At 43.9% G+C, this 16,715-nt stretch overlaps 2 protein-coding genes and 1 pseudogene across 4 annotated transcripts in view; 1 reads left to right on the forward strand and 2 right to left on the reverse strand.

Moving 5' to 3' along the window:
• DNAI1 (dynein axonemal intermediate chain 1) overlaps nucleotides 1-13,472 on the reverse strand; it is a 59,760-nt gene extending 46,288 nt beyond the window's left edge. Inside the window, exon 1 of one of the 2 annotated variants that reach the window (XM_003800272.2) lies at nucleotides 13,199-13,472. In XM_003800272.2, the coding sequence (XP_003800320.1) occupies nucleotides 13,199-13,225 (27 nt within the window). In that variant the 5' untranslated portion in view covers nucleotides 13,226-13,472. The remainder of the gene's footprint in view (nucleotides 1-13,198) is intronic. The other variant, XM_012811657.1, reaches the window with a different exon arrangement.
• LOC111728601 lies at nucleotides 14-485 on the reverse strand (annotated as a pseudogene).
• A 167-nt stretch (nucleotides 13,473-13,639) lies between the features above and the next one.
• The window catches only part of FAM219A (family with sequence similarity 219 member A), a 55,275-nt gene continuing 52,199 nt past the window's right edge, over nucleotides 13,640-16,715 (forward strand). For both annotated transcript variants that reach the window (XM_012811705.2, XM_012811706.2), the window contains exon 1: nucleotides 13,640-14,040. In XM_012811705.2, the coding sequence (XP_012667159.1) occupies nucleotides 13,981-14,040 (60 nt within the window). In that variant the 5' untranslated portion in view covers nucleotides 13,640-13,980. The remainder of the gene's footprint in view (nucleotides 14,041-16,715) is intronic.

Here is a 16,715-nt window from a genome sequence, read left to right on the forward strand (position 1 = left end):
AGCTGGACTTGGTTTAGATGATCCCAATTTTGTTGGCAACATCCAAAGCATCATAATCAGGAGCCAGTCAAACATATGCCTTCTTCTCACCATCGGGCCTGATCAGGGTGTTGACCTTGGTCACATCAATGTCATAAAGCTTCTTCACAGCCTGTTTGATCTGGTGCTTGTTGGCTTTGACATCCACAATGAACACAAGTGTGTTGTCGTCTTCTATCTTCTTCATGGCAGACTCAGTGGTCAGAGGGAACTTGATGATAGCATAGTGGTTAAGCTTATTTCTCCTGGGGGCACTCTTCCAAGGATATCTGGGCTGCCTCCGGAGCCTCAGAGTCTTTGGCCGCCGAAATGTGGGTGATGTACGGATCTTCTTTTTTGTTGTGGCTGTGGATGCCTTTTAGCACTGCCTTCTTGGCCTTCAATGCCTTTGCTTTGGCTTCCACTATGGGAGGGGCAGGAGCTTCCTTCTTTGCTTTCGGTGCCATCTTGTGAAAAAGCTGCCTTGTTCTTCTAACATAGTTCTGGATCATCTTCATGGCTCAGGACACTTTTGGATGATCTTTAGGTTAACATCCCTCCTAGCTTGGCCCAGCCTTCAGTGCAACCCCACTCAATCTGTCCTAGAATACTTGAGAAAGCCAAAGGACAGAGAATAGGTCCCAAAGAAGTCTGAAAAACTATAGAGAGAGGCTGAGAGAGAATAAGATAGCTGACAAGAGACAGTCTCATGTACAACAGTGGCATACCAAGAGCAATGTTGGAAGTCTATTAGTCTGGCATAATCTGCAAAAAGGACAGGGGAGGGAGAGAAGAGGCAAAGACCAGTTGATCATTATCACCATCTTGGCTGCAATCTAGTGAGTACTAACGAATACCTAAGCATCCTGCTAGGCATTGTATGGACATTATACCTAGTCCTCACAGCCTCCTTGCAATGAAGGTAAAACTGTTCCCGTTTTATTTATTTATTTATTTATTTATTTATTTATTTTGAGACAGAGTCTCAATATGTTGCCCTCGGTAGAGTGCCATGGTGTCACAGCCCACAGCAACCTCAAACTCTTGAGCTTAAACGGTTCTCTCTCTCTCTCTCTTTTTTTTTAATTAAATCATAGCTGTGTACATTAATTCAATTATGGGGTTACAATGTGCTGGTTTTATATACAATTTGAAATATTTTCATCAAACTGGTTAATATAGCCCTCACCTCATTTTCTTCTTTTTTTTTTTTTTTTTGAGACAGAGCCTCAAGCTGTCCCCCTGGGTAGAGTGCCGTGGCATTACAGCTCACAGCAACCTCCAACTCCTGAGCTCAAGCGAGTCTCCTGCCTCCGCCTCCCAAGTAGCTGGGACCACAGGCGCCCACCACAACGCCCGGCTATTTTTTGGTTGCAGCCGTCATTGTTGTTTGGCGGGTCCGGGCTGGGGATTCGAACCAGCCACCTTAGGTGTACGTGGCTGGCACCTTAGCCAGTTGAGCTATAGGCGCCGAGCACCTCATTTTCTTAGTTACTGTGTTAAGACATTTATATTCTACACTTAGTAGATTTAACATGTACCCTTGTAAAATGCAATTGGTGTGGTCCCACCAATTACCTTCCCTCCACCCATAGTTCCCCCTTCCCTCCCTTCCTCTTTCCTCTTCATCTTGGGCTGTAGTTGGGTTATAGCTTTCATATGGAAGTGTGGGTGCTTATAAATTGGTTTCATATTAGGGCTGAGTACATTGGATACTTTTTCTTCCATTCCTGAGATACTTTGCTAAGAAGAATATGTTCCAGCTCCATCTATGTAAACATAAAAGAGGTAAAGTCTCCATCTTTTTAAAGGCTGCATAGTATTCCATGGTGTACATATACCACAATTTATTAATCCATTTGTGGATTGATAGGCACTTGGGCTTCTTCCATGACTTAGCAATTATGTATTGGGCTGCAATAAACATTCTGTTGCAAATATCTTTGTTATAAAGTGATTTTTGGTCTTCTGGATATATACCTATTAGAGGAATTGCAGGATCAAATGGCAGGTCTATTTTTAGATCCCTAAGTGATCTCCAAATTTCTTTCCAAAAGGAACGTATTAGTTTGCATTCCCACCAGCAGTACAGAAGTGTTCCCTTTTCTCCACATCCACACCAACATCTATGGTTATGGGATTTTGTGATGTGGGCTGATCTTACTGGAGTTAGATGATATCTCAAAGAGGTTTTGATTTGCATTTCTCTGATGATTAAGGATAATAAGCATTTTTTCATATGTCTGTAGGCCGTGTGCCTCTCTTCTTTGGCCTAAGCAGTTCTCTTGCCTCAGCCTCCCAAGTAGCTGGGACTACAGAGGCCTGCCACAGGCCTGGCTATTTTCTTGTTGCAGTTGTCATTGTTCAGCTGGCCTGGGCTGGGTGCAAACCTGCCAGCCTCAGTGCATGTGGCTGGTGCTGTAACCATCAAGCCAACTGTTCCCATTTTAAAGACAAGGACACTGAGAATGGTTCAGATCAAATGATATAGTCAATGGAAGGATACATTGAAATAAAAATTCTGGTCAATGTAACACATGATTATTATTACCACCTGCTTTTAGATCTGTTTTGGCTCACAGCCCACTGAACAATGTAATCTATTTGTCCCTGAGTATATTTTAGGTGTTAAATAAGGAGATAAAAAAATTCTTAAGCTGTTTCCTATTATAGAGATATCATATTTGAAAAATGAATATGTGATCAGATGGAGCCATGGACCTCAAGTTTGAGCTTTGAAGTCAACCATACTTGGGTTTGAGTCTTCACTTTGCTTCCTACTAGTTTTATTACCCTTGGCAAGTTAATTATCTTCTATGAACCTCAGTATCCTTATCTTAAAAATGGGCTTCACAATGACACCCTCTCAAATAATCATAGGCTTGTTATGAGGATTAAATGAGTCAACAACACATAAAGTGCATAAAATGGAACCTAATAAATGATGGCTGACAGGATTACATTCCCATTTAAAGACCTGGCTCTGCCCTCAGCCACAAAGGATCGGTATGGCCCTTTGCCTATGAGGAAGCATCTACCCTATGAATGACTAGAGTCTTAAGCAGCTTACATCTCCACCCAAGAGTTCAATGCAAAACTATGATTGTTCCTGGAAAGAGGGGCTCTTCAGAGTGTACAAACCCACAGACTCTGTATCCTCCTTCCGGGGCCCAAGAGACTGCTTACCATTTCAGTTGTCTTGATCCTTATTTTAAAGCTCACTAACAGGTTTCCATTAAGCTAAATTGAAACTAAATACCTCACCAGCTTGTAGTTCCCATTTCTAAAAGGGTAAAATCTCTTGGTCCCAAAGGATAGCAATTCACTAACAAATCTTCCTCCAGCTACACTGAATACATTTCAAATCCCTGAGCCGAGTGCAGTATCTAAAACACACAGAAGGCACTCAATAAGTGTTGGTAGTAGAAAGAGAGATCAACAATTTGAAACAGAGGCATGTGGGGCAACAGGTACTATCATATATTGTTGTGGGAGTGCTAATTGATGCAAATTTTTGTAGGATAATTTGGCAATATTTACTGAAATTTAAAATGTATATACCCCTCAACATAGCAACTCCACTCTTTTGAATTTTTCCTATGGAAATACTCACACTTGCATAAAATGTATGTGCAAAACTGCTTGCTGCAGCATTATTTGTAATATGTTTAAAGTGGAAAAACTACAAATATTCATCAATAGGGGCCTCATTAAATAAATCAAATCATATAAAATGAATTATTTTAGCAATTCTGGTGACTGTAGTAAATAATAATATATTGTATTCTTAAAAATTGCTGAGAGTAAGGTCAGGCATGGTGGCTCATGCCTGTAATCCTAGCACGTTGGGAGGCTGAGGAGGGAGGATTGCTTGAGCTCAGGAGTTTAAGCCAGCCTGAGCAAGAGTGAGACTCCGTCTCTAAAAATAGAAAAAAACTAGCTGGGCATTGCAACAGGTGCTTGTAGTCTCAGCTACTCTGGAGACTGAGGTATAAGGGTCTTTTGAGGCCAAAAGTTTGAGGTTGCTGTTAGCTAGGCTAATGCCGCAGTACTCTACCCAGGATGACAGAGTGAGACTCTGTCTCAAAAAAAATTTTTTTTTTTCTGAAAGTAGATTATAAGTGTTCTCACCACAGAAAGTTATAAACATATGAGGTAAAACATATGTTAATTAGTTCACTTTTAGGCTTGGCACCTGTAGCTCAAGCAGCTAAGACGCCAGCCACATATACCAGAGCTGGCGGGTTCAAATCCAGCCCAGGCCTGCCAAACAACAATGACAATCACAAACAAAAAATAGCCAGGTATTGTGGCAGGCACTTGTAGTCCCAGCTACTTCAGAGTCTGAAGCAAGAGAATTGCTTAAGCCCAGGAGTTGGAGGTTGCTGTGAGCTATGATACCACAGCACTCTACCCAGGGTGACAGCTTGAGGCTCTGTCTCAAAAAAAAAAAGATTAGCTCACTTTTGCCATTCACATTACCTTTCAGACCCATGCAGTGAATTTTTTATTTCTGATATTGTATTTTTCTATTGCTTCCATTTTTTTGCTTAGATTCCTCATCTGTATATCCATTAAAACAATATTTCTTTCAGGTCCTTAAATATCTTTTTATGATAGCTGTTTTAAAGTCATTGCCTGCAAATTTTAACTTCTCAGTTATCTCACTGGTATTATTGTGTCCTCCTTTGGATCTGTCTCTCTGAACCACAATCAAGAAATTATTCTCCAGGAGAGAACAAGGATAAATATGTGACTCATTTTGAGTGTTTTCCTTCCCTCAGGCATCCCTATCCTGTATTGTCTATTATCCAGTGCCTAAAAACAGTTGTCCCATATATTGTGTTCAGATTTACAGTTTGCAGTGGGAGGGCAAGTCCAGTACAAATTGCTCCATCATGGTCAGAATATGAATCTCCTATATCAAGGTCTTTAACAGTTATATATAAAGTCTGTTGTATTTTACAGGTTTTTTTTGGTTGTTGTTGTTGTTGTTGTTTTTGTCCAGGGCTGGGTTTGAACCCACCACATCCAGTATATGGGGCCAGCACCCTACTCCTTGAGCCACAGGAGCTGCCCAAGTCTGCTATATTTTAAAATTCATCACAGAAACATGCTATTTTTAAAACTCTACAGTAAAAGCTTTTATAAAGGACAGGCTCTTTTGTGATGTAAATATTATCCTTGAATGAAGGCATTGGACTGGAAGAAATCTGAGGCCCCTTCCTGTACAATTCATGAGAAAGAGATTTACCACAAACAATGTAGAAGTTACTTTACAGTAAAATAGGTTATATCCTGCACTCAAGCAGCTGAGGAAAGAGAACACCTCCTCTTAAGGGAAACAGCCTTGCTCATAGCTTTGACTGCTTAGACACTCACAGGATCTTGTCCCTCAGTGATAATGCCCAGCGTGAACAGATGACCTAGGCATCAGATTCCCTCTCTAAGAGACTGAACTAAGACTACAGAGACAACCAACAGTTGGATGCAGATATTGATGAAAATGTTTGTGAGGTAGGGAGAAACAAGAGCAGTCACAATGAGCTGGAAGCACGCTAAAGTTACAAGGGATTTGGGAACATGGAAAATCTGGCTGGTTGAAAAATGAGAATAGGTAGCTTTCTAATTCCTTTCTAGCTTATATATTATATTTATAATACCCATACACAACACCCCCACCACATACATATACCATCCCCTTTTTTCACTTCCCTTTATTTGAGGTAACCTGAGAGAGCCTCTGTTAGTCACAATTTAAAGAACTTAAGTGATACATCCCTTAGTGTTTTCCAAGCCTATAGTGGTCAGAAAGAATAGAGAAGACTTGGACATACCATGTAGAGGAACAAAGACACAGAGGCATGGAACTAGGTGTCTATCCAAGGATCAACAGATTATTTTAGCCATTTATACTCCAATTTGTCCCCAGACAAAATTTGAGGCTAAATACACAACTCATTGAAAAAATACGAGAGTGGCTCGGTGCCTGTGGCTCAAGCAGCTAAGGCACCAGCCACATACACCTGAGTTGGTGGGTTCAAATCCAGCCTAGGCCTGCCAAACAACAATGACAACTGCAACCAAAAAATAGCTGGGCATTGTGGCAGGCACCTGTGGTCCCAGCTACTTGGGAGGCAGAGGCAGGAGAATCGCTTGAGCCCAGGAGTAGGAGGTTGCTGTAAGCTGTGATGCCACAGCACTCTACCAGGGTGATGGCTTGAGGCTCTGTCTTGAAAAAAAAAAAAAAAGAAGAAGAGAGAAAATAGATGTGAGATAAGAATAAAAGTAGGCACGTAAAAATAACACTAGAACTAGAGTGATTAGCAAAATCAGGCTACCTTGACTAGATGAAGGAGGCAAGAGTTGCTTCTTCTACAGGCTAAGAAAGAAAAATTAGTCTTCAGAGTATTTTAGTACATACCTTTCCATCATTCGTTTATTCACTCATCAACTAACTCATTCAATCATTATTCATTCACCTTGTATTTATTAAGCATCCCCTATATGCCAGGTTCTAATATGACAGCTAAAAAAGAACCAAGCTTGAGTTGGTTCTCCCTCCCAAGGTTCTCTGTACAGGACATGCGATAAATGGAGGACATGAATTTACCATACAAACCAGAATCCAGTGACTCTATGAGTAGGACAAAGAGCTGTCAGACTAAAGTTTGATCAATAGCTATGTCCTTTGGTTGCTTCTTCCACACAACTCTGTTGGTGCTCAGAGACTGTGAAAACTGAGCACTCCATATAAATTCCTAACTGGCAGAAAACAATTTCATGTGACTTGCTCACAGCTGGAGCCAGAGAATCAACATTACTCCTCAGTATCAGCTTGCAGACTGCAAAGCCTAGTGATAAGCACAAAAGCTCTTGCCATTATTATTCAAGTACCTGGCACTAACAATGTAGTAGACTCCACAGTACACAGGGGAGAAGACTAAGCTCTGGCCTCAAATGCTCACAGCTGGCTTGTAATCTGATAATTGTGCATGACAAACCTCAGACCATAACTCTGAAAATAGCATGACTATAATCATAACAAAATGGAACAGCCATTGGCAAAATTTGTTTTCTAGTTATCACTTCTAAAGAGAATTCCATAACACCACTACAGGAAAGGAGGAAAAAATTCTTTCAACTCTCTGCTGCTAAACCTCAAAATTATCATCATTTGCATCCATCCTTTCTCCTCTCCTATTACAAAGAGTTCCTCCTCCTGTCCACAACTGATCCATTCCCAGCTCCTTAAAGACTAGCTCTAGTCATTATTTAATCTTTCTTCTTCTTCTTCTTTTTTTGGAGACAAAGTCTCACTATGTTGCCCTGGGTAGGGTGCCATGGTGTCACAGTTCATAGCAACCTCAAACTCTTCGCTTAAGCGATCCTCTTGCCTCAGCCTCCCAAGTAGGTGGGACTATAAACACCTGCCACAACGCCTGGGTATTTTTGTTGTTGTTGCAGTTGTCATTGTTGTTTTAGCTGGCCCAGGCTGGGTTTGAACCCGCCAACTTTTGGTGTATGTGGCTGGCGCCATAACCACTGTGCTATGGATGCCAAGACATTAATCTTTCTTCTTAATCATCAACTTCTTTCTCTATCTGGGGCCCTTCCCTGCAATGCTTAGTATATTCAATTCTTTCTTTCAGCTTAAAAAAAAAAAAGTCTAATCTCTGTGATCTTTACTGCCTTCTTAGCTCAATTCAGTCTAGCTTTTACCTCTGAAATTGTTTTTTCCAAATTTTCCAACAATTTCCTAGTTATTAAATCTAATGGCTATGTCTGGGTGCTTATCTTCACTGATAAGCCTTAGCACATGCAACACAGTTAACCACACTAGAAACACACTCTTCCTTTAACTTCTGGGACATTATTTTTCCTTGTCTTACTTTTCTGGTTACTCTTCCTTATTCTTCATTTTTTACTTTTCTTCTGTACAAATTCTAAATGCTGGTATTCTTCCCAGAAGTCTTTCCTGATTCCCCTGGAATTAGTGTCAGGATCCCCTCTCACATGCTTCCATAGCACCCAAGGCTAGCTCCCCCACCACATTTCATTATTCACTCAACATCATTCATTGAGAGCTTTTGGCATGATGGCCACTGTGTTAGGAGCTGAGAATATAAATGTAAGCAGAAACATTCACAGCCCCTGCTCTTGAGGAGCTCACAGTCTAATGGGAGAGACATACAATAATCACATAATTATATAAGTGAATAATTACAAACTGTGATGCATGCTATGGAAGAAAGGAACATAGAATAATAAGTCTATATAATAGAAGAAACTTAACCCTATCTTCAGTAAAAAGGTAGGGAGCCTTGGAGTGGGTTGTGGGGGTTGACTTTTGGGCTAAAATCTTAGGAGTGAGTATGTGGGAGGGAGGGCGTGAAGAGTGCTCCAGAAAAACAGAATAGCACATAAAACTGAAATATAGAAATAATGGAGGAAGAGTGGTACAAGTTAAAGTTTAGAGATCCAGGCAGGTCTTAGCTCATATGGGCCCATGAATGGTTATCTAAAAATTTGGTTCCTATCCTAAGAGCAATGGGCAGTCACTGAAGTGTTGTGAGTGGGAGATGGCATAATCAGATTGGCAGTTTGAAAAGATCACTCTTGATGCAGTACAGAGAATGGATTGGAAAGGGTATGAGAGATTGAGGTCATTACCAGGCTGTTACAACATTCTGCATGAGAGATGATTGTAGATTCAGGTATGGAGGTAGAAGTAAATATGGTAAAAAGTGGTTTGAGTTGAGAGATATTTAGTAGATAAAGGGGTGATAGAGTATATCTAGGGCTTGAGGAAGACAGGTGTAAGGATGACACCAAGGAGAAGGGTCACTAGATTGAGGATATCTTACTTGGGACATCCAGAAAAACAACTTCCCCTAGATTCTGCTCACCTCCTGTCCTTTCTTCTTAGGGATTCCAGACCTCATCACCAGACTCAAAATCTCTGAATCACACAAGACTCTTTTCTGACCTTGTGCCCAATCCTGATCACTTCCCCCGAGTCACCTTTCATCTATATCAATATTTCTGAAAGTATTGCTCCCAAGGGGCCTGCTGAGAGACTATAAAATGGTCCAAAACACAAGTCTTTTCTTTGGCTTTTACAGACGAATGATGCAGAATTCCAGGCTTTGATTTTTTTTTTATGGTAACCAACTGAGTTATAAAGGGGTACTAAAATTTGTTAGTCATAAACTAAAATTAGCTTTTAACTGGAGTTGACAGAAGACTCTAATTCGGTTTTCTACAAAGAAGCCTGGCTGCCAGGCAATGTTTGGCAATGCTGCAAAGCTCCTCCTGCAAAGCTCCTCCTGCACATGTATACATGCAGCCAGAGGCATTCTCATAATTTTCAGGAAGGACACTTTGTTATTGGGGCATTAGCAGTGATGTTTTGAGCTAGTCATGGTTTATGGTCCCTGAAATTCATGCATTTTAATTATAAATTATGATTCATAGAGTTCCATCATGACTCATTTTAATAGTCCATGGGTTATTTGATTAATTCTAAGGGGTAGAGGGATTTACCTCTCTGACCTTATCTCCTGCTACTTTCCCCCACCCTTCCTTGCTGTGTAGTAGACTCCCATCTCAGGGACTTTATACTTGCTATGCCATCTGTCTAGTATGCTTCATCCACATACACAGATATTGCATAGCCAGCTCTTTCATTTCCTTCAGGTCCTTGTTCAACTTTCCCTCTGTGAGGCCCTCCCTGACTACCTATTTAAACTATAATCATCTGGTTGCCCGAACTTCTTAGTCTACTTCCCTGATTTATTTTTCTCCTTGTCACCTATTACCATTTGATATACTATATGTTTTACTTGTTTATTGAAAATTTACCTCCAACTAAAAGATAAGCTCTATGAGAGCAGGGACTTTTTTCTTTTCTTTTGAGACAGTCTGACTATGTTGCCCTCAGTAGAGTGCCATGGCATCACAGCTCACAGCAACCTCAAATTCTTGGGCTTAAGCTACTCTTGCCTCAGCCTCCCAAGTAGCTGGGACTACAGGCACCTGCCACAATGCCGGCTATTTTTTAGTTGTCATTGTCATTGTTGTTTGGCAGGCCTGGGCTGGATTGGAACCTGCCAGCTCTGGTGTATGTGGCTGGCGCCCTAGCCACTGAGCTACAGGCACCAAGCCGAGAGGAGGGATTTTTGTTTGTTGTGTTTGTTTCTTGATCTATCACTAATAGCTAGAACAGTATATAATACTGTTTCTTGCTATATTTGTGTCTTGCTATATCACTAATAGCTAGAACACAATAGCTAGTACATGACCCAGAGTAGGTACAATAAATCATTATTAAATATTCACATCACTGTTATTTTCTACCTTTTAGTCTCCAACACCCAGTTCTTGAGGCATGAATACTGTTCAAATTTGAATCATACACAGCCCTGCTGCCAAAGCAGAGATATAAACATGAACCCAGAGAAACAAGAAAAACACACTTACACAGTGACATTTCCTTGCTATCACTCCTCAACAGTCTCGCTATCCAGGTACACTTCACCTTCCTATCTTTCAAACACACTCAGATGAAAATTTCCAAAGAATATCTCAGGTAATCAGAATTCATATTCAACTCATTTTCCCAGAACTTAATATACTACACGTATTGTGCTAGGTACAGAGGAATCAACAATGAACAAGTCAGACATGATCCTTGCCATAACAGAGGTAATAGTCTAGTAGAGATATCACCGTATTCTGCTACCAGAAAAGGGACTTAATCCTTGTAGGAGAATAAGAAGGTCAAGCTGAGACTTTAAGTATGACTAGGAGATGGAAGGGATTTGTGGCAGGGGAGAGTAGAAGAGATGGCAGGGGAGAGTAGAAGAGATGGCAGCAGACAGAAAAGATTATACCAGGCAGACAAAAGAAACAGCAGTTTCAAAAGCCTGGAGGAGAAAGAGAGTATAGATATCACTTCTAGGAAGTGAGGGAAGTTCAGTTTAGTTTGCTGGGAATGCAGAGTTTTCACAGAGCAGTGGGGAGATCTGAATAAGGATGAACAGCAAAGGCTGGACCATGCAGGGCCTTGCAGGCCATACCAAGCAAATTGGACATTTGGGATTCTGTCCTGAGAGTAGCAGAGAGCCACTAAAAAGTCTGATCAGAGCAGTAACATGAATAAATAGAGTTTAAACTCTTCCCTATCCCCAAACAAACTCATCCATAACCTTCCCTCAACACTGCAAGCATCCAAGTCCTTCTTGCCTCCTCCCTAAACCCTTACTGCTACTTCATGCCATCCTCCCTTACCTTTATATGCCTTTGTCCTGTCTCCCTCATTGAACCGAGCTCCCAGAGGAGAGGGACAACTTCTCAAATACCTCTAGGTTATCTCATACCCAATTAGTACTGACCCAAATTAGGCTTCACTGAGACAAGAGGATAATGAAGTACACAACCCAGTCTTTTTTCTCAGACCCACAGATGCCAGTATTCAGGCTGTACTAAAACAACCCTTCCCTCAGAGGGCAGTGCTGATGTGTTCAGAGTCAGTTAACCCAGGCTTCTCTGCTTAACTGTCTGCTATCACCTGTCTGCTCTCGGTGTAACTAGTCTCCAGTATTTCTCTTAATGGGCTGGAAAAACACATCCTCAAGCTTGTTCAAGCTGCAAGTTACTAGAAAAGACAAGTCTAATCTACAATGACAGAAAGCAGACCAGTGGTTACCTGGCATGGGCAGGGCTGGGGCAATAGAGAGAACTGACTGGGATGAAGCACAGGGAACTTCTTGGGATAAAGTAGCCTGTATCTTGATTGTGGTGGTGGTTCACAAGTGTATATTTTTGTCAAAACTTGTCAACACATACAACTAAAATGTTCCATTTTATTGTAATAAACCAGATTTTAATACTGTTGCTTTAAAAACTAACTGCCTGTAAATTAAAGGTCAGTAGGCCCAAGCACAGCACATGAACTTTGAAACACAGCTCAATCCCAACTAAGGCATGACCATATGGGAATAGCAGTTTCCCCATGGATGCAGAAATCCAAGAAAGATAGATCCATCTGCTGTAGAAGACCAGGTCAAAGAAGCAGAGTCACAAAGGCTAATATGGAGGAATACAGACCAAAATAGATAAAGTCACAAATAGCATACATGCAGAAATTTGCTCTCCAAGCCTCACTATACCTAGGCTTGAGTGAGGTAAATTTAGAATAAATAAATAGAAGTCCTGCTTTACAGAGCTAGAAACTGTACATTAGCCACAGAGTGATAATTTATTAAGAGTTTGGAAAAAGTGATTCCTGAAGGACTAAGTGGCTTCACCACTGAGAACTCCTGGAGAAAATGGGTCTACCTTACCCTACATGGTGATACTGAGGAGGAAAGCAGAACTCTGGGTTCCATGGATTAAGGGAGGTGACTTTGGGGCTTTTTTGTGAGAAAAGATGACATCTGGCCAGGTGGCAACAAGAACATTATGTTCACAATTTGAACACAATGTTTACATTGACTCACCCAGCAATGTCACAGGACTGGGCCAGGGGCTCACAGGGAAGAGAGACATTTAAGTTTCTAGAAATAGTTAGGGGCCAGTGTTTATGTTGTCCAGGTGGGGGTTGGGGCAGGGATAGAAAAAGAACCTCTCTCTTCTTCCTCTTTGCCTGACCCCTCTCTCTTCACAAGTCTCCCAGCATAGAAAATCTAAACCAAATTCCTATGCATACTCTGTCCTGTGTCTCCTGTACAGTTTTCTTGTACCCCATCTGTGGATCTCAAAAGGCAAGGCCTGTGTCCCCTACCTACTCCAGCTTTGAGCACACAACAAAAGGTTGGACAAACAGCTCCTTAGGAACAACCATGAGGGCAATGAGTAATGGAACTGGTGGGAGTGGGCCTGGGGGGCATTATGTGGAGCAAGTGGAATGAGGGGATGGGAGTGCTGAGGGAAGATGAGTAAGAAAGAGGTAAGAAACAGAGGGTTAGAGGTAGTATGGGAGATGGAGCCAGGATCAGTGAGGGAGAGCAGTTCAGAGTCACAGGTCAGTGAGTATGGAGGCCAGAGGTCACAAGAGACAGAGGTTGGGGTTCAACAGAGAAAACATCAAATATCAGTAGAAGTATTATCAATGGTCATAATAATGGCGGCGAAGGTCAAAGGTCAACAGGACAGGGCAGGTGGGGCCGTGCGTTACCTGCCTACGAGTCTGTTTAGGGGGCATCTTCGCGGAAGCAGAAATCTCAACCCTGGAGAGCACGTAAAACGCTCCCTCGCCTGAGGACAAGAAATATGTCCGTCTGCTCGACCACGCACAGGAAATTTGAACTCTCTTCCACTTCAATTCCCAGTCGCAGGGGTTCTTTGGGGACAGCCGTCGTGGTGGGTCCCCTTGCCCTTGCGGTATAGAGTCAACTCCTCCCTGACGCGGTTACCCAGCAACCGACCGGCAGCCCAGGCGCAGGCGCTTCCAGCCATCCTGGCGAGGAGGCGGGGCTGGGCGCGCGGTGATTCAGTCTCCACTAAGCCCCTCCCCTCAGGATAATACCACCCATTGCCGCCTGCGTTCGGGTCTCCGGCTTGTGGGAAGGGCTGGGGCGCCCAGGCACCGCCTCCTCATGTATAATGCAGAATCCGGGCGGTGTCCCGGACCCGGAAGTGGAGTTGCCGAGTCACCGCAGTGGCTGAGCTGCTGACAGGAGGCGGCGGCGGAGTAGGAGGCGAGGCGAGACCGGCGCCTCTGATCGGCCATAGCCGCGGTAGCGCCAAGGAAGCCCACGGAGCCACGCCGGCCTCAGCCACCCTGCGAACCTCTCGCCCCTCCGCCCACCCCTCCGACCGCCCGGCCGCCTGCCCAGACGCCTGGTCCAGGGCGGCCTACTCTGCACTACCCGCAGGGCTCCTGGGGCCGCCGCCCCGCGCGGTCCCATTGGCGTCCCCGGCCGCGCCCGGCCCCTGGCCCGCTCGCCCGCCGGCACCATGATGGAGGAGATCGACCGGTTCCAGGTGCCCACCGCGCACTCGGAGATGCAGCCGCTGGTGAGGGGGCGGGCGGCGGGCAGGCCAGGGCCTGGAGGAGGCGCCGCTTGAGGGGGAGGGAGGGAATCTGGCCGTAGGGATTGTGCTGAGGGGGCGCCATCGAATGGGGAATGGGGTAAAGAGAGCTCTGAAAACGCATTGGCAAGTGAGGAGGACTTGTAGGACAGGAAAGCCGTGGGAAAATACACGGGGTGAGAGCAAAGGAATCTGTAAGGGCGGAGGGCGCTGTCGGCGGAGGAAGAGATCCGTCCAGTGGAAAGGTGGGGGGCACAATGGTGCACACCGCCGGCGGAGGCCCATACCAGGAAATGGCAAGAGAGCTGTTATGGGGCACCTCAGGCAGCCAAGGAAGCCCACGGGGGCTGATAGGAGACAGGGAAGCATTTAGCCTAGAGGCCTGTGATGCTTAGGGCGGGGAGCAGTCAAGCTAAGAGAGATTGGAAATAGGATTTTAGAAAAGGAGGGGCCTGCTCGCCTGTCCGCTGGGTATGGATAGGAACGCCAAACCAGATCCAGGTACTCGTGGAGGGCACGGTGTCTGTGTAGGACCTGGGAATTCCGTTCTTTTCTGGAGGAAGCGCAGGCGTTCCAGACTGTGGGTATCTGGACCCAGAAGGACAGTGCGCGGCAGCGAGATAGAGAAATGGGTGCAGATGTAAGCGCTAGAGAACAGACGGGAGAGGAGGTGGGGCCGCTCTGGAGCCTCATGTGTCCACCAGTTCGGAAGAGCCCCCATCAGCCGAGGCCTACGTGCTTGGAGTCCTTTGCTGGGCGCGGATCCTGCCGCCTGTCAGCGGTCCCAGAGTCAGGGAGAAATGATGTCATCGCTGCCGGCAAGGAGGGGAGGGCGACGTTGTGCACCAAGGCTAGGTAGGCCTAAGGGAGAATATGCCCGCTGGCCACCTCCCCGGGGGGCAACCTAAGTCGCTTGTCTGCCTGGCGACAGGATAGGAGGCGCGGGAGGCCTAGTCAGCTGGTATAGAGAGAGGGGGAAGGGAAGGGAGCACTCAGGTTCTGTTCGCATTTTTCCTTTGGAGTAGGAGAGCAGAATTGGAAGGAGGCAGAGTGGGTTAGGAACCTGAAAGTGTGGATGCTTTCTTCTTTGAGCTCTACTGGAGCTGAACTCCCCAAGTTCTGAAGCTTTGGAGCTCCCTAAGTCTCCTCCCTCTGTGTTAGGTGGGGTGGCCAGGAACAGGCTCTACTCTTGACCCCACAGCTCCTGTCTGAGAGATACTTTGTGACTTCCTGTGCAAGTAGCCTGCTCATTACAGCAGCCACCATGGACCTTGGCAAAGACCCACCATGGCCTCTATCCTATACCTTTTGGAAAATTATAGAGAGAATCATTAGTAACCACCTAGAAGGAAATAAATGACTTTCCCCCCTTTTGTGACTACGTAGTTCTAGAAACAAAACAAAGAAGCTTTATAGAAGTGCACAGTATTAAACTGGAGAGAGAGATGCTCCAAGACTTTTTCTTAGCCTGATGTCATCATTGAGTTATCTGGAAGCCAGAAAATCCTGGAGAGAAATCCATGCCATGAACTTAAAGAAGGACTTTGGGATAGTTAAAGAGAACTTTCCTTTCTGGATTCTCTTTCCAGCCAAACTTGCTTGTTACACTAGAGTGCCCTAGATTGTTGCCTGTACCAACATCTAATCAAGAACCAAAAAGGGTAGTAGATGAAGGAGGAGGAGAAGGAGGTTCAAGTGAGTCAGGAGAAGAAAGGGATGAGTTAGTTCTCATCTCCTTTCTGGAGTTCCTAAGAAGGGAGGCAATAACTATCCAGAAAAGGAGAATAGGAAGGAATAGGACCATCAGGCTCTGTTAGTTCTCTTTGATGCCTCTGTTATTGCCTGAAGTTCTGCATAGTGGTTTGGCTGAGTAGAGGATTCCCAAACTCTTTCTGGTCTGTGTGGCCCTGGAATAGAAGTGCTTATGGCAAAGAAGCACTTAGAAAAGCTGTCCTTCAGACATTTTTTCACAAGGGCTAAAGTAGCCCTTGTCCACAAGAGAATACTTTGTACAGGTTGAATTAGAGCCTTGTGGAAACATCAATATAGTCACCCCCCATTTGGGGGTCATATGCATTGCCCTACTTCTTGACACTGTCCCCAGGCTGTAGTCTAGAGGTACCCTAAAACTCTTTAAATGTCTTGTGTATTGTTGAGACCAGTAGAATCTTGTGTGATATTTCTCCAGGAATCTTTTGTGGGGGGGCATAAGGAATCAAGGTAGCATACTATAGAGGTAAAAGGCAGAAGAGAGAGAAAAATGACTCTTTGGGGTATTTGGGTAGATAATGAAAACTAAGATCCTAGGCTCAGACTCAACTGTGACCTGTTTCATTTTTGCAATTATTTATTGAAACCTCTAGGTTCTCTCTTCTTTCCCAGACTATTTTCTCATTTATGAAGACAAACTATTTAAAGTTTGAACAAACAATAGCTCCCCACTCCACCTTCCAAAGACTATATAGAGACCTGATACCATTGATTTGGCAGATTGATTCACCAGATAATTATTGAGCATCTGCTCTATCCCAGATACTACAGTAAGTATCAGGAAAACAGTGATTGGCTAAACAGACACAGATGTAATGCTGTCCTCCTATAGCTCACATAGAAAGTTTTACTTTTTCATAAAAAATAAACTTTTCATAAAAAGTTTATTT

Source organism: Otolemur garnettii, unplaced genomic scaffold (assembly GCF_000181295.1).
Source record: "Otolemur garnettii isolate 467f Iridium unplaced genomic scaffold, OtoGar3 scaffold00172, whole genome shotgun sequence".
Lineage (NCBI taxonomy): Eukaryota > Metazoa > Chordata > Mammalia > Primates > Galagidae > Otolemur > Otolemur garnettii.